The following is a 19,077-nucleotide window of genomic DNA, read 5'->3' on the forward strand; positions in this document are numbered from 1 at the left end:
ATTAATATTGGAAGTCTGCAATTTAAAATTGTAAGAATATCAACAGTGATTTCAATCGGAGCAATTTTTCTAGGATCAAGAGGATAAGCCAGATGGGAGCAGTTAAGTACATCTTAGCATGAAGGTATAACTCAGAGCAATTGTGAACTATGATGTACACATTTTAAAGCAGATTTTTATGAATAATGTATGGCAGTATTTTTCTGAATATCAAAAAATACTAGCTACCATAGTTTAGCGATAATTATAAATCAGTTATTTAAAAAGAAATCTTTCCATTACATAGTAATGTACACAGTAAATGTCTTTATAAAGTTGGAAAGGAAAAACTGAACGCATCATAGTGGAATGCATTGTGATTTATTACTCCCTCAAAAGCTGTTTAAAGTAAGGACAGTACTAAGGAGCTACAACAATACTGAATGTCACTGAGAAGAACAATTAAAAAAAGCCAGGATTGGCATAAAATCAGTGCCTGGAGAGAGAAATAAGGAGAGTTCCATTGTTCCATAGTTAACTCTGTAGATAATCTTTTTACCTGCCCGTTATCTCTGTGAAACTCTGCAGAGCTACGTTTTACTTTGGGTTGGTTCCTGATTCAAGTGTGGTACTGAAAGTCTAATGCAGATGCTGCTGCTTAGGGGCTGTGCTGTCACCACTGTTGCCATCTCCCGTGCAATCCACCATTCCCACTAATGGTAGGGGAAGCTGAGAACAAGGCAACACGGTACTGAAATCCCCCACAGGCAAGCCAATGGTTGCTAAAGAGGTCTAATTTGTGGGACTTTGAAAACTTCCCTGTGTCCAAAGATATTTCCGTCAGTCTGGCTTTTGTGATTGACATTCTAACAATAATGGTATAAATTGTTTTGGGTAAACGTATTTCCAGTTTCCAGAAGTTTTTAAAAAAGTTTCTGTGTTCTCAGAAAAAGCTATTATCTATCATGTAGCACCATTTTGAGAATTAGTTTATATCTCCATGAGAAATAGTTGAGAAGGACTACAACTGGGTTGATGGGACCAAAGTAAAAACTGAGTACTAATTAAAGGAGGTTAGTGGGTCAGTATTGTGAGGAGTTTGGGACAAAGCTTGGCACAAGTCTTCTGTGTGCTTGAAGGAAGTACATTCCAAGAAGTAGGGGAAGAGAGGTTTGTGCAGTATTCATCCTATAATTTAAGTCTCGTCAAGCTCTCCAGTTATTTGGGATCATTCTTCTATTTAATTTTTTTTTAAGTAATTAAAGTCCTTATTCTTAGGACTTTAGGAAATTTATTGCCTTCCCTCAAGAAGTGTTTACATTCTCATAGTTGTTGATTTTTGTCTCATTTTGAATTGTTGCTTGGGTTTCTTTTTTGATCAACTGTGGCCGTCTTTTCACTATTTCACTATTTCTCAATTTTGCCATAGCTTTCTCTGGTTATTTTGGTCATGACATGGTTATAAGCCTTTGTATTCCCCAAGGCATTGCTAACATGAGTCCCGCAGTGTTTGACAAATTTTATTAGAAACATGGAATTACCTAATCTGTAAACTAATGCTGTTGCGTTATAGAAAAAGAAAATTTAATATTGGCTTTCAGACAACAGTGCAATAGCAGTGTCTAAAGGGAAATATATGAGTGATTTAGGAGCCCTAAAGTGCAAGCACTTCATTTTACTTACTGCGGTATCTCAGCCCAGTGTCCAGCACATAACAAGCACATATTATTAGCGAGTGAATGAACATTGCTGCTCTTAAGTTTAATTGACTGTGTGGCCTTTCACGGGGTCCTAGTGGTCATCTTCCTCCAATGGTCTGCTTCTCAAATCAGTGTCTCGTCTCCTGTCTTATCTTCCCTGAGTTCTCTGGCTCAAAACACCCTTCATCCTATTTTAGGTAGACTGAGTAGGATTAGTTAAGTCTAATCTCTTAGTGATGTTGCTTTTCACAAGATTATGTACAAGGGTAGCCCACCTTTGCCTCAGCTTCCTGAGACTAGACAGAAGCAAAAGATCCAGGGAAGTTGCTTCAAACAAAAGAGCAGTTTCCTTCCTGAGATAAAATCTATCTCTAAAGTGTTTTATTCACATTCTTTTGTCCTGCAACTCATTCAGGAAAGTCGTATTATGTAAGTAAGATATAGTTCCTGCCTTCAAGTAGCTTGCTGTCTAGAAAGCTTACACAAGACTTGAAATTAAAATCGAACGTAAATGAAATTATAAAATTCTGACCCTGAGATACTGCTGCCATTTGAGAGACCTTCGATATGCAGCCAGAGGAACTTAGTGAAGGCGAACTCTTTGACATAAATGAGGAAAGAATTGTGATAAAGAGGACAGAGATGTCCTAGAGCAGGTGACACCAGCAAAAAAACTTCACATAAGAACTGTTAGAGCTATTTCATGGTATTAAAAGTGCAAAGGATAAAATGTTGTAAGTTGATCCAGACTTAGAAGGGAATATGACAATTTGTAAAAGCGTAGGAAATCTGCTTTCTCAGGATGGTAATTTATACAAGAAGGCGGCAAGCACTATTCAAACTACTCTTCATAAATCTTTTCAAAGAGATGACAATTTAGTTCTCAATGTTTCTAATGTTTTATATTGCACTGTTCTAAATAAATGTTAGTTTAACATTTTTTTTCATTTTCCTATACAATTATAACGGACAGAGTTTTTAATGTTTTAACAAAAATTTTTAAAAATCAGGGAACAATTTAATTTTTCTCATTAAGATTGCTTTGCCTGGTTTCAGCTTGTATGGAGTTTTATGGTCCTATGCTGCCATGCAAAGTGAAAATGACCTGTTTTCTTTATGTACCACTATTTTCTTTATGGATAAACCCTTTATTTATGTATCCAAATTTTGATTACTTGGGGAAGTTCAGGTATATGCTTGAAATTTGCTTCTTTCGCATTCCTTTAGGCAAAACCCTTGATTCCAAGTGACCTTATAGGCTACTGCCCAGACTTTGTATTGGCCTCCCTTAGATCAAGTGCCATCTCTTGTGGCTGAGATAGATAGGAATGAGTTCATGTAGGAAAGATCATGACTGTGTGGTGCTTCCCCCTTATCAGAGTCTCTGACTGAGGAAGAATTCCTTCAAAGGGAATTGTACATACAAGAGATACCATGATTAATATGTCTAGTTCACTATTATCAAGTGCATCAGGGAAAGTAAGCTAAAGAAGCAATTGTACCACCACTGCATTCCATTTCCCCATGGGCTAGGGAGGGAAGAAACTCTGGTCAGAAAAACAGATGGTGGCCAAAGAAAGAGGAGCATGTAGCTAGACTCAAGTCTTCACAGAAATAAAAGTAAATAAGTAAATAAACACATCCTTTAAAAAAAAACAAAAAACAAGGCAAAAGGAGTAGGCCCACGGCAGGGAGTGTTTCTGCCTATGTGCCTCTTACCCTGGCTCCTCATTCCTCATCCTCCTGATGCTCTCCCAGGAGCTTTTAGCTCCCACCCTGCTATAGCTGCTGCCTCATCCCAGGGAGCCACTGCCATTGTCTTAGCGCTGAGGAAGTTTCTTATCTACTGTTAGAAAAAGTGAAAAAACTTAGCTTTGATGATATTTTTATTTGTGGAATCCTGTGTAACATTTGGACAACTGAGAACCATATGTTTCATATTTTGTAATTAGGCTGATCTTTAGCTATCTTAGAAAAAAGTATAAACAGCGAAATTGAGTCAAAACATTGGATATATTAGACGCTGTTGGCAAATGAGTAACTTTAATAATACCATGATTTATGAAATATAATTCGTTTGGTTGATTTCTCTTGGTGGTCTATAATTAATGCTTGAACATATTGATGAGAATGAGGACAACCCAGCCTGTATCCGAGTCTGAAACAATTGTAGGCATATAAAGTAAATACAAGGACAGGTTACTCACTTCTTGGTGAATCTAACTATCAAACCAATATGATTCCACCTTACTTCCTACATGACTTTGGTCTAATCATTTAATTTCTGAGAGCTCACTTTAGTTATCTGTAAAAATGGAGAAAATACCTACTTTATAGGACTGCCGTAGAGTTAACTGAGGTATTTGGAAGTGGCTGGCACAATGTCTGGCACATAGTAAGCAGCTCGATGAAGTCCTTTGTTTCTCCCTTACTTTTTGTCCCTCCTTTCTCATGGCCACTTCTCTGATCTCTTTCTAATAGCCCCCAGGGGACAGGCCTTTTCCCGTGCTGCCTTGTTTTTTCTTTCTGTTACTCCCTTGTTACTAATATGTGTACAGATAACACAAAAATCTTTGTCTCCAAACTTACCTGCTTGCTTTTTCCTGTCTTCTTTCTGGTTCCCAAGAGACCTCTCTACTTAAACATTTTACAGTTATTTTAAGTTTAATATCTTAAAAACTACTTAAATCATTCCCTTATTTTTCAGGTGGATGTCTCTTCTAATTTCCCCCTTGTCTAACCAAAACATCATTTTCTTCTCCAATTCATTAATCCAAGTTAATAAAACCCTCAGTGATTAATCCCTGAATAACTCTTCACTCCATTATTCTATATCCTGAAACCTCCAAACCTTGTATTCAGTTTGCAGTATATTAATTTGAAGTTTTTTGTATTTGTAAACTATAATTTATTTCAGGTTTTTGAGTTATAATTTGTTTAATATCCTATGAGGTTCTTAAAAAAGGATCTTCTTTTTGTTCTTCTATGTATGCTAAAATCTAGTAAACAATAGATTGATTTACTGATTGTTGATTAGAGCTATACAAACAAGCTCCAAAGTGTTCCTTTCTTTCTTTCTTTCTGTCCTTCCTTTAAGCTTCCTCCCTTTTGCTCATAGAAGAAGATCTTTCTGGAGGAAAAGGGATATTATTTATTTTATATCTTTGGGTGTTAATGATACGGATTAAGATTTGATTTTGGTTCTATTATTTGGAAACTTATTTTTGTTGCTAATTTCTTAGACAGCTTTATAAAACCCCTTCTGATGGACCTGTGAGCAACCTCTTTCATTTGTCTTAGCTCATTCATGGAGTGTTATGACAATGATTTGGATTAAAGAAACTGCCTGGATATGGTCCAGTTTTTCAATAATTACAAACAGATTATGTCTGAGAGCATTTTGCTTCAGCATTAATGAACTAAAACCAACTTTTAGAAAGCTTCAGCAAAATGTAGCAGATCCATTGTGAGATACCAGCCTTTTCTAAAAGATGCTGTTCTTTATTCTCTGTCAGTACTATGCTACTATTTTAGTTCATAATAACAAATCATTCAAATGACACTCAAAATTAATTAAGAATTATTAATAAAATTAATTTACTAGTTAATAAAAATTAAATTCTTATTAAACTTAATAAGAATTAAATTTGTACTGATGAAGAAACCAAAAGTTGGCGTAAAAGACAACTTAGAACCTATGTTTAGTTGTTTGGCATAAATGGGTTTACTTTTCAATGGCATGTCTTCACCTTTACCTTTGCAGGGTGCCAAAGGACATCCAGGGCTCCCAGGACTCCGAGGTGAACAAGTAAGTACTTCCTTCATTAAACCAGTATCTTCTCCAGTGAACAAGACACACATTAAGGAACTCTGCTGAGTGATTACTTTTCTCCACTATTTCAGTTTTTCTTCTCAATGATTTTCAGTCTGTTTAGTGCAGGACAAACTTTTAATTGATCATCTCTTATAGTTTTGTTGTTTTCTTCCAAATCCCAGACTGACGTTTACTCTCTGCCTAAAATGTTCCAGAGCCCCTTCGAGAATCTCATAAATGCTGTGATCCTTTCCCCAGACAATACACATATTCACGCACGTACATGCCCCTGTGTGTGTCTACACACATACACACATCTGTTTTGTTGTACAATTTTAGGGGCGTGCCTGTTTACTAAAGCTTATCCATAGCTGTTAGTTCCCCGTCCCTTGCGTGAGGAAATGCAAATAAATTTTAATAGCAATCCTAGTTAGAATTGCACATGTTCTTGTATTTAAAAGTCAAATAGATTGGGAACTATTTAGTTTTCGATCATGTTTCTCCTTCTCCCTCCTACCAGAAAATAATATAGGAAAAAAATAAAGTCACAGCTCTTGTGTTTCAATAGAATGTGTACTAGGTCAGTATAAATAAAGCAGTGAAAAGGGTAGGAGATTAGAAATGAACTGGTGGGGGGCTGGCCCCGTGGCTGAGTGGTTAAGTTCGCACACTCCACTTCTGGCGGCCCAGGGTTTCGCTGGTTCAAATCCTGGGTGCAGACATGGCACTGCTCATCAGGCCATGCTGAGGCGGCATCCCACATAGCACAACTAGAAGGACCCACAACTAAAGATACACAACTATGAACCAGGGGGCATTGGGGAGAAAAAGGAAAAATAAAATCTTTAAAAAAAAAAAAAGGAAATGAACTGGAGGGAAGGATACCGTAATTGGAGATACAACAAAGAGCTTCAGGAAGCCCTAAAGGGAGCTCCAGAAAGAAATGTGATGGATTGTCCCTGAGGGAAGGATGTAAATGAAGAAATAAAGTCAGTTTTCTCTTTCATTTATGTTAACTGGGGCAGTACGCTCTGTTCAGTCCCTGAGCACAATTTTTCAAGATTACTAATTATTAGACAGGGCAAGTAAAGTGATATATGTATCTGTAACAGGTACAGTTCTTGTTTCCTGAAGATCAAAGTTCTGAAAAGCATTTGGGCATTTTTGGGCAAAAATCAGAAGAGCAGGAGGGATTGGTCCCTGGGGAGGAAAAAAAAATCCCTAGAATAGTGCTTTGGCAGAAATGTGTGTATTCCAATGAAGAAAACGTGATACTTCACAAGTAAGTAACAAATCGACTGTGTGTCAGGAGCGAACAGTTCTCTCATGACTGCTCTCTAACCTGGTTCTGTTAGTATACTTGTTAGTGTTCTGAGGTGTTATTTCTGCCTGTTTGGAATAGTCTAAAATCAATTCTAAAGGTTGGAAAACATATTTAGGAGTCAGGTATTCCTTTCTATTCTATTTATTTCTAGAAAAAAGGCAAAGTTGGTGATAACTGTGAAGAACAACTAAAATCATTTTGCGTTTTAACTATGAAAACACTGTGGACATTAGGAGGAGCACAACTAATTTGTTAGGAGACATTCACTTCTGGAAAATTTGCAAATATTTGGAAATTGGTCAGCAAACATCTGGAAAAGTAATTCTCTCATCTACGCAAGCTCTAGTAGTAAGAACTGTTGTTTACTGAGTCCTTATTAGTTGCCAAACTGTGCTACTGTTAACTACAGCTTCTAGTAGTAGAATTATTTGTTGAATGTTTCCATATGTTGACTAATTTAATGCTCAGCAACACTAAGAATTATTGCAGTTATCCCCACTCTTAAATATATTTCTACACATTGTTCTGTTTTCTCCACGTAATAATCCTGTGACCTAGATGTTATTGTTCTATTTTATTAATGAAAAAACTGAGATATAGAGAGGACCCACGGTAGCACTAGTGGAATTCTCACTGAAGTCTGACTGATTCAGAGCATGTGCTTTTATGCTTAGACTTACAAGTGGGATTGAAGAAGGCTTCCTATTCCTAATTTCTCCAGGGGCTAAACATATAACTTTGTGTCTAAATTCCTCCATTCAAGCTACAAATTTAAGTGGCCCAACTTTTTTTTTTTTAACCATTTTTAAGTGCATAGTAAATTGAGTCATAGTATTTGTTTTGATTTTCTTTTGAGCCTCTGTGGTTGTCACAATGATTTTAGGATGTGGTTGGTTTAGAATATGTTTATGCCATGTAAGACTATGCTGAAGGCTTCCTCGTTTACTTGTTTACTGCCATTCCAGTAAAGCAGAACTTAGCCATCAAGTGGAGTTCTTTTGTGTATTTCTCTGTGCAGCTGGAATGTGTTAGATCTCTACATGTTGCCTTAACGCCCTCTATGAAAATCTGTTCAAAATCAGATTTCATTTATGTCTTAAAACAGATTGCTTTTTAATAGAGGTCAATTAACCTAATTTGTCTAGGAAAGGAATGAAAGGGATGATGGTTGACAGTAGCCAGATAGTGACCTACAGAATAAAAACAACCTTTTCGCTTTATTTCACTCCTTTCTATTGGCATACGCAAATATAAGGTTTTATGACTCTCTGGATATAGGCCTGTGTATTTTAGAATTGGATGGGGCATAAAGGAAGCAAATGTAAGTAAACTGGAGCAAATCTTATAATTAGAGGGCTTTCCCTAGAGTACTACTGGAAGTCATTAGCACTTCAGATCTACACCAGGGAGGCAACCTTGAATGGTGATCTCTTGGAGATAGACTTGCTGATTCAAATCCTGGCTTCCCACTTATTAGCTGAGCAACTTTCCACTGGTGACAAACACTTTATGTTTCATTTTTCTCATCTGTAAAATAGGGATTATGATACCCACCTTATAGTATTTGAGCACATTAAATAAGATAATACATATAAAATACTTGAAATAGTGCCTGGTACATGATAGGTAGACAATAAATGTTATTAAAGGAATAAAGTATTATGTGTTACATAGAATATTAACAAGATAATGTTTAGTACATAAATATGGTTTCTGAAATTGATAGGACATAATCTCTCCTCATGTAGACAAGAATTTTATTCTGTAATTTTCAGAAGGCCACTGTTTATTCACAGTCTGTTAAATTGTACATTGTCATATATATACGTATAGATGTCTGTATGTGTATGTATATATGTGTGTGTGTGTGTGCATACACACACACACACACACACACATATATAACTTTTGTCAGATTGTCTGGGTTCTCATCCAGTCTCTACTACTTTCTTACTGTGGCATCTTGGGCAAGTTTCATAACTTCCCTGTGTCTTAGTTCCTTTATATGTAGAATGAAGAAGAGTATCTCCCTCATACATGTAAAGTAGATGTATAGTGCTTAGCATAGTGATTGGCACATAAAAAAGTGGTCAGGAAATGGTAATTGTTAAAGCAAGAGAAGATAGGGAGAGATGATGGAGAGAAATGAGAGAGAACAAAATTGAGAAGTGGATTCTGAGGAAAGTGGAGAGAAAGACATATGAGGAGCCTACATGTCTAATAGACTGGGAGGGCAAAAACTCTCAACTATCATTTTCCATTTGCCTTTTCCTTAGTCTATTCTTTCTCTAGATTTTCCAAATCTTTAGGAGTTTTATAAGGTTTCTAAACTCTAATTGGAGGTTACACTCTTCTGTCTACTTCAGAGCAGAGGGGCAAAGGGCTAGTGTCTTTTATTGTCTCTTTTACAAACAACAAGCAAGAAATGAACTTTACATAATAAATAAGGAATCTATGAAATTTACCATTGCTGTCAGCATTTGAGGTTAAGTAAAGGCAGCTCAATATACAGTCTTCTGGAATTTCCTTGGTTCAAGAATTATTTAATATACCTAAACTCTGGATAAACTGATGAATGAATGAATGAAGAATGTATCAATGAAAGACAGTAGAAACAAATGGAGTATTTCTTCTCACTTTTCCACCTGGTTCTGCTGCAAATTTCCTTTCTTACAAGTTTGAGTGTTCATATATCAGCCTTCTTTGAACTTTGTTTTATATGAAGAATACAGAGTTGTCAATTTAAAATGAATTTACCATCCAAAATTACTATGTGAATATTTAGAAAGATCTCTGTCGTGATACAGGTGTTTACCACTTAATATACATTTACTTAATCAGACTTTCTGTAAGAATAAGTTTACTTTAGAAACGAAGAAGAGGTTGGTTTTGAAGTTCACTGCCCCTTTTAGTGTTCTGGGGCTCATGCTCAGACAGTAAAGGAGAGTTGCAGGGTGATTGAGATAAGGAATTCTTTCCAAAAAGATAGTGGTTATTAAGAAATGTACCAACTCTTTCTCTAGAAAAAGTCTTATCCTTACTTACATAGCACTGGATTTTTCCATCCTAGATTTATCGTTATTAATAATCAGTGTCTTATTTGGGGCCCTAATCTAACAGTTTTATTCATTTTTATTTGGCAATTTTGGCTCATTTTTATTTCAATTAGATAATCAATGTGCAGGACACTTAGTATTTTTATGGAGAAAAGATCTTTCCAAACTTGGGTATTTTAATTGCACCAAGTTTGTTTCCTTGGACTTCCTTTGACTGTGTTGTATTGTTTTATTTATTTTATTTTTCATTTCAGGGAATTCCAGGACTCACTGGTAATATTGGTTCACGTGGTTACCCTGGCAGGCAGGTGAGGTAACTATATTTACACTTCTCCTTTTATGTTCCTCTTCATTACTACTTTGTACATTCTGATTTCCAGTGATATTGATTCAAATGATCATTGGGTTATTTTTATTGAATAATGAATTACTCATAGGAAAATAATTTCAAAATCAAAACTTTAAAAAGATTTCAAAAATTTTACTGCAGAAAGTTTTGTTTAAAATAGAAATGGATTTTTAAATGTGTTTGATATGATATACTTTCAAAATTAAAATGACCAAGGGTCTAATAAGGTCTTAAAATAGCCCTGCTACTGATTTTACAATACTGCCATCGACTAAAATGAAGTAATGGTCAGAGTTAAGACTCTGTGTAATAACCATCATTTTTTAATAACACAGTTAAAAAAATCAGGACACAGTTGGCATTGCCACGTATACCACTACTAAATATGTTTATCTGAACTGAATTCAAGTCTTTGTATACTGTTTTGAAAATTCATTCTAATCACTTCATATTTATTTCTGTCCAATTCCTAAATTTAACTACTTCATGTAGACTAATAATAGAACAAATTTTCTTTCCTAGGTTTTCATGAATTGAGTGCTTACTCTTGAAATAATTATTCATTTAGCATACTAGAAAACTACATTTCTAATTTTTTTATTCTCAAGAATGAGAGAAATAAAAATGCCAAAAAATAATCTATTCTTAACAAAATTCCGTATTTTTAAGCTTTAAAAATGCATGAAGGGTGTTGTATATTAGAGTCTCACCACCAAGTGATGATTTGTGTTATCTGAGTTATCATAAAATATGAATACTCAAACATATGGACATTGATCTGAAGTTAAAAATGTACTTATTTATTTTTTAAGTGTATGCAAATATATTTGAGATAATTTAATTAGAAATCTTTTAAAAGAACAGTTTTCGATGAGAGATAATTTAATGAAAAATTATTTTTTCTATCTGACAATGTGTTTTAATCTACTTTATTTAGATATCTAAAATATATTTGTGTATATATTATGTACAGTGCCTTTTTTGGTTGTGAAATTCTAAAATTCCTCGAACATATAGTAGCCTTCATTAAGTAAATAGAGTTCTGAATTTTATATTTATGAAAATGATACCTCTTTGTATGCTTTTTTAATTAATCGATTTGTCAACAACTCTAAAAAATACTGTAGTATGATGATGATGTCTTTTGTTCACACTAGGGTTTAGCTGGACCAGAAGGTAATCCAGGTCCTAAAGGTATACGAGTAAGTCAACATTTTCATCATTTTGTTAAGCATGCTTGTATACAAGTAGGATGAAATATACAAAAATACTTGTTTCCACATTTTCGTAGGAACTTTGAATGTAATACAGGTTTAGCCTGAAAAGAAGTGCACTTGTTTAATAGATATTTTCACTGTTATGACCACAGAAAGCAGTCTTATAGTGGTAGGTTTTACATCATTATTGTCTATTAATTTCTAGCTCCTATATAATATCTCGTGTGTTAGAATATGCTCTATAAACATTTGTTGCATTATTTCTATATGAACATATGTAGGCCTAAAAAATCATGATTAAAAAAATATGAAGGGGCAAAAAACAATTCATATCAATTCAAGGCTGAGACAATATTATGATACACAAACTACCTAGGGTGAAGAAATATCTGCAAAGAAGGAAATAAGCTTGTCAAATCAAGAACACACCATTATACTTCCAAACCATTAAAGGAGTTGTTAGCCACTTTTAATCATGAAGGGAATAAAAAGAAAATTACTTTGATATGTTATGGAGTGTGTTACACATTAAAATCAAAGCTGGTTCTAGAAAAAATTAGTAAACTAGAACTTTTTAAAATTTTCTTTTTAATAGCCAGTTATTTTCCAGAATCTACTACTGTGCCTTATGTTGTCTAAAATACCTTTTTGAAATAAATAAAGCATAAAGTATTTAAACAGTATGTGCCATAATGATTCTTTAAATTTTAAAAATTCTTAAACATTTTCAAATACTTTCACATGCATTTTCTTCTTTTTTTGTTTTGCCATCAATCCTGTGAAGTAGGAAAGCAGGTATATCATCTCCATTTTACTGATGAGAAAATAGTAAGCTAAGGAATTTATGTGAGTTGGCAAAGTCATAGCTAGTTAGAATTAGAACCAAGGTCTTCTCTCCTTTAACTGTCTATCCCATCCTGTCTCTACTCTTGCATTAAGTGAAAATATAATGGGGAAAAGTCATGTATTTTTTATTGTAAACCACACTGAAAGCATATTTTGACTTGGATCTGGGAAGCAAGAAGAGATTAGCGGTCAAGAATATGGGCTTTTGGGGGCCGACCTGGTGGTCTAGTGGTTAAGTATGTGCACTTTGCTTTTGTGGCCCGGGGTTCACAGGTTTGCATCCCAGGCATGGACCTAGCACTGCTCATCAAGCTACACTGTGTCGGCATCGGCATAAAATAGAGGAAGAGTGGTACAGATGTTTGCTCAGTGACAATCTTCCTCAAGCAAAAAAGAGGAGGATTGGCAACAGATGTTAGCTCAGGGCCAATCTTCCTCACACACAGACGAAAAAGAACATGGGCTTTGGACCCTGAGTAAAGAGATAAATAGGTAGAGAAAATGAGGAAATTGTAGCTATCCATAAGAACAGGTTAGCGGACATTCAAGTATAACATTAAAGATAAAGGGAAGGAAAACACCAAAAATAAATATAATTTTGTCATTTTAACCACAAACCCACAGCACAAGATGGAACAGAGTGTGACAAACACAACTTAGGAGGGGAAGAAGAAAGGGATGGAATTGGCTTAGTCCAAGGAAATAAGAGGTATCAGAAAATAGGCTATTTCGTCTATGAGATTTTTCATACAAACCTCATGATAACCACCAACCAAATAAGTAGAACAGAGATACAAATAATAAATAAGGAGAAAAATAAGAAAACCAGCATAGAAAACTACCTAACCAAATTGGTAGTCTGAGATATGTGGGATGAGAAACAAAGGAATTGCAGAAGAACTGGAAAACAAGCAATAAAATGGCAGCATGAAGCCCTCATATGTCAATAAGCACTCTAAATGTAAATGGATTGAATTCTCCAATAAAAAGACACAGAGTGGTGGGATGGATTAAAAGACAAGACCCAACAATATGCTGCCTCCAAGAAACACATCTCAGCCCCAACAACAAACACAGGCTCAGAGTGAAGGGATGGAAGATGATACTCCAAGCTAATGGTGAACAAAAAAAAGCAGGTGTTGCCATATGTGTATCAGACAAAGTAGACTTCAGGATAAAACAGGTAGAGAGACACAAAGTGGGGCACTAAATAATGATAAAAGGGACACTCCACCAAGAAGACATAACACTTATAAATATCTATACCCAACACAGGAACATCAAAGTATATAAAGCAACTATTAACAAACCTAAAAGGAGATATTAACAACAACACAGTAATAATAGGGGACCTCAACACTCCACTCACATCAATGGATAGATCATCCAGACTGAAATCAACAAGGAAACAGTGGAATTAAATGAAAAACTAGACCAGATGGACTTCATAGATAAATATATAGAACACTCCATCCCAAAACAGCAGAATACACATTCTTTTCAAGTGCACATGGAACAGTCTCAAGGATAGACCATATGTTGGGAAACAAGGCAAGCAAGCCTCAATAAATTTAAGAAGATTGAAATAATATCAAGCATCTTTTCTGGCCATAATGCTATGAAACTAGAAATTAACTACAAGAAAAAAGCTGAGAGAGGGACAAAGATGTGGAGACTAAACAACAAGCGGTCCTAAAAGGGAAATTCATTGCAATACAGGCTCACCTTAACAAGCAAGAAAAATCTCAAGTAAGCAATCTCAAACTACACCTAACAGAATTAGAAAAAGAATAAACAAAGCCCAACATCAGGAGAAGGAGAGAAATAATAAAAATCAAAGCAGAAATAAAGTGAAACAAACAAAAAGTAACAGTTGAAAGGATCAGTGAAACAAAGCAGGTTCTTTGAGAAGATAAACAAAATTGACAAACCTTTAGCCAGACTTACAAAGAAAAACAGAGAGAAAGCTGAAATAAATAAAATTAGAAATTAAAGAGGAGAAATTACAACAGATACCACAGAAATACAAAAGATTATAAGAGAATACTGTGAAAAACTATATGCTAACAAATTGGACAATCTAGAAAAATGGGTAAATTCTTAGATTCTTACAACCTTCCAAAGCTGAATCAATAAGAAATAGATAATCTGAATAGAACAATCACAGGTAAAGAGATTGAAACAGTAGTCAGAAACCTCCCAAAAAAATAAAAGTCCAGGACCATACAGCTTCTCTGTAGAATTCTACCAAACATTCAAAGAAGATTTAGTACCTATACTTCTCAAATTATTCCAAAAAATTGGGGAAGATGGAATACTTCCTAACACATTCTATGAGGCCAACATCACCCTGATACCAAAACCAGAGAAGGACATCACAAAAAAGGAAAACTTCAGGCCAATATCGCTGATGAACATAGATGCAGAAATCCTCAACAAAATATTGGCAACCCGAATACAGCTATACATCAAAAAGGTCATACTCCATCATCAAATAGGATTTATACCAGGGACACAGGGATGGTTCAACATCCACAAATCAATCAATGTGATATACCACATTAACAAAATGAAGAATAAAAACTACATAATCATCTCAATAGATGCAGAGAAAGCACTTGACAATATCCAACAGCCATTTATGATGAAAACTCTTCACAAAATGGGGCTAGAAGAAAATTACCTCAACATAATGAAGGCCATATATGACAAACCCACAGCCAATATCATACTCAGTAGAGAAAAACTGAATGCCATCCCTCTGAGAACAGGAACAAGACAAGAGTTCCCATTCTCACCACTCTTATGCAACATAGTACTGGAGGTTTTGGCCAGAGAAGTTAGGCAAGAAAAAGGAATAAAAGGAATCCATATAGGAAATGAAGAGGTGAAACTCTTGCTGTTTGCAGATGATGTGATTCTATATATAGAAAACTCTAAAGAACCCATTGGGAAACTATTAAAAATAATCAACAGCTACGGCAAAGTTGCAGGGTACAAAATCAACTCAGAAAAATCAGTTGCATTTCTATACTCTAATAATGAATTAACAAAAAGAGAACTCAAGAATACAATCCCATTTTCAATCACAACAAAAAGAATAAAATATCTAGGAATAAATTTAACTGAGGAGATGAAAGCCCTATACAATGAAAACTATAAGACATTACTGAAAGAAATCAATGATGACGTAAAGAAATGGGAAGGTATTCCATGCACATGGATCAGAAGAATAAACATAGTTAAAATGTCCATACTGCCCAAAGCAATCAATAGATTCAATGAAATCCCAATCAGAATCCCAATGACATTCTTCGTGGAAATAGAACAAAGAATCCTAAAATTCATATGGGGCAACAAAAGACCCCCAATAACTAAAGCAATCCTGAGAAAAAAGAGAAAGCTGGAGGCATCACAATCCATGACTTCAAAATATACTACAAAGCTATAGTGATCAAAACAGCATCATACTGGTACAGAAATAGGCACACAGATCAATGGAACAGAAGTGAAAGCCCAGAAATAAAACCACACATCTGTGGATACCTAATCTTCGACAAAGGAGCCAAGAGCATACAATGGAGAAAGAAAATTCTCTTCAGTAAATGGTGTTGGGAAAACTGGACAGCCCATGCAAAACAATGAAAGTAGACTATTATCTTTCACCATACACAAAAGTAAACTCAAAATGGATCAAAGACTTGAAGGTAAGACCTGAAACCATAAAACTTCCAGAAGAAAATATAGGTAGTATACTCTTTGACATCAGTTTTAAAAGGATCTTTTCGCATGCCATGTCTTTTCAGACAAGGGAAACAAAAGAAAAACAAGAGGACTTCATCAGACTAACGAGCTTCTACAAGGCAAAGGAAACCAGGATCAAAACAAAAAGACAACCCAGCAATTGGGAGAAGATATTTGCAAATTACCTATCTGACAAGGGGTTAATTTCCATAATATATAAAGAACTCACAAAACTGAACAACAACAACAAAAAAACGATCAAAAAATGGGCAGAGGATATGAATAGACATTTTTCCAAATAAGAAATACAGATGGCCAATAGGCACATGAAAAGATGTTCAACATCATTAATCCTCAGGGAAATGCAAATCAAAACTACACTAAGATATCACCTTACACCCATTAGAATGGCTATAATTACCAAGATAAAAAACAACAAATGTTGGAGAGGATGTGGCAGAAAGGGAACCCTCGTACACTGCCAGTGGGAATGCAAACCAGTGCAGCCTCTATGGAAAACAGAATGGAGATTTCTCAAAAAATTGAAAACAGAAATACCATATGACCCAGCTATCCCACTACTGGGTATTTATCCAAAGAACTTGACATCAACAATTCAAAGAGTCTTGTGCACCCCCATGTTCGTTTTAGCATTCTTCACAATAGCCAAAACACGAAAGCAACCCAAGTACCCACAGACTGATTGGATAAAGAACATGTGGTGTGTGTACACACACACACGCACACACACACACACTGGAATACTATTCAGCCATAAAAAAGACAAAATTGTCCCAATCCCAACAACATGGATGGACCTTGAAGGTATTATGTTAAGTGAAATAAGCCAGATGTACTCCATATGATTTCACTCATAGTGGAAGATAAACACAAGGACCAAGAGAACAGTTCTGTGGTTACCAGAGGGGAAGGGGGTTTGGGGGTAGGCACAGAGGGTGAAAGGGTGCACTTATATGGTGACTGACAAATAATAATGTACAACTGAAATTTCACGATATTGTAAACTATTATGATCTCAATAAAGAAAAAAACAAAGAAACCCCAAAAAACAAAAAAACAAAAAGAATATGGGCTTTGAGTTTGGCAGGCCTGCCTTTTTTTTCTTAACCCCTCATTTACTAGCTTTGTGACTTTAGTTGTCATTCGACCCTTCTGTGCTTCATTTTTCTTATTAAATGGTGATAATGAAACTTAGCTTTCAGGTAGTTATGAGAACTGCCTGAGCCTCAGTGCCTAGCATACAGCATACACTTTCTCTGCTGTTCTATCATTATTATTATTATTTTTTAAAGAGTGGCCCTGAGCTAACATCTGTTACCAATCTTTTGTTTTCTTCTTCTTCTTCTTCTTCTCCCCAAAGCCCCCCAGTACATAGTTGGATATTCTAGTTGTAGGTCCTTCTATTTCTGCTGTGTGGGCCACCCACCGCCTCAGCATGGCTTGATGAGCGGTGCTAGGTCCACACCCAGTATCTGAACCGGTGAAACCCTGGGTGACCGAAGCAGAGCATGTGAACTTAACCACTCGGCCATGGGACCTGTCCCCGATTCTATCAGAGTTATTGGAATTGGGGAGTTTCTTCCTTGAGTGAACAGTGTCTCCGCGATGTGTTACTTGGCTCTGCGCAGTTTGCTCTCGCTGCATTTTCTCATCTTGCTTCAGTGATTCTGTAACTTGTCTAAGTTCTTCTTTATACCATTTTTGCACTATGTTGTCCAGCCTTTTGTTGTTGCTTTTTTCCCCATTTTATTGAAAATTAAATTAAAGGCTGTAACCCTTTTTAAGTTGTACTTTTAGGTTTTGATGGCCAGCTTCATAAGAGGATTTTTTTAAAAGAAGCAAATCTAATCTTTTTGTGATTGATTTAATTCTTTCCTTTTCCTTTGGGAGTGCTGGAGGAATCAGGAGGACCATTTAATGCTCTAGCTTTCACATTCACAAAGGGTCTCAAGTGTGGACTTTGACATTAACCCCAAATGTGTTAAAAAGACAAAAATATCGGAAACACGCTGACAGAATTATAGGATGTTTTGCATTTAATTTGTCCCCTGTTGCTGGACTATATTGTGTGCTAGCACTATAAATTTATATTTTTATAAATTATGTGATAAATGATCCTTTGACTGACACTGTTGTTTGATTGCATTTTTTGTGTTAAGATAATTACTTTGTTAAATGTAAATGTTTAAAATAGACTATCATTTTTTAACCTTCCTTTGGCGTTTCTTCATGTCATAATATGTAGGTGTCTCAAAAAATAGAAGTGTGTAGGGCCTTTCCTGACCTTTTAGTGGCCCTACTGATGACACAAAATTGCCTCCAAGTGGATATACAACTTTCGATCCAAAAAGCAAAAACATATATGTCATTTTTTTTATGTTCTTTGTTTCATTACACACTAAATTCTAGGTTAGGGGTAATGCTTTGAGAATGACCAAAACCCCATGTGATTTCTTTGCTGGGTACTGCTGACATTTTATTTCTGTTAGAATCAGCGTAATAATTATCAAGACACATTTGTGAAACGCCTACATAATTCCTCATGGGATTGTTCGCTTTATTTTATTTATTTATTTTTTGAGGAAGATTAGCCCTGAGCTAACTGCTTCCAATCCTCCTCTTTTTGCTGAGGAAGACTGGCCCTGAACTAACATCCATGTGTATCTTCCTCTACTTTATGTGTGGGACACCTACCACAGCATGACTTGACAAGCAGTGCCATGTCCGCACCTGGGATCTGAACCGGTGAACCCTGGGCTGCTGAAGCGGCATGTGTGCACTTAACCGCTGTGCCACCGGACCGGCCCCTTGTTCCCTTTAAAATCTTTATTTGTAAAATGTTATGTCTTTACCCTGTACAGGCTATGTTGAGTAGCGGTCTGACTTTTCAACTCCTGAGTTCTCAGTTGATATTTAGTTCAGTGATAAGTGTACACTAGTTAGGGTGTCTGTTTTATTTATAAACAAAACTCCAGTTGTATACATTAAAACAAAAGTTAACTGTTTTTAAACTTAAAGCCATCTGTT

The 19,077-nt window shown here is 35.5% G+C and overlaps 1 protein-coding gene across 17 annotated transcripts in view; it reads left to right on the forward strand.

Annotated features, from left to right (window-relative positions):
- COL24A1 (collagen type XXIV alpha 1 chain) overlaps nt 1–19,077 on the forward strand; it is a 349,220-nt gene that overhangs the window by 57,824 nt on the left and 272,319 nt on the right. For 15 of the 17 annotated variants that reach the window (XR_011438845.1, XR_011438846.1, XM_023641737.2 and 12 more), the window contains 3 exons: nt 5,443–5,487; nt 10,128–10,181; nt 11,380–11,424. Coding sequence is in view for 13 of the 17 variants with exons in the window: in XM_023641737.2 (XP_023497505.1) it covers nt 5,443–5,487; nt 10,128–10,181; nt 11,380–11,424 (144 nt within the window). In the remaining 4 variants the exon portion in view is untranslated. Of the gene's footprint in view, nt 1–5,442; nt 5,488–10,127; nt 10,187–11,379; nt 11,425–19,077 lie in introns of all 17 variants that reach the window. The other 2 variants (XM_070267394.1, XM_070267393.1) reach the window with 1 other exon arrangement.

Source organism: Equus caballus, chromosome 5, assembly GCF_041296265.1.
Source record: "Equus caballus isolate H_3958 breed thoroughbred chromosome 5, TB-T2T, whole genome shotgun sequence".
NCBI classification, from domain to species: Eukaryota; Metazoa; Chordata; class Mammalia; order Perissodactyla; family Equidae; genus Equus; species Equus caballus.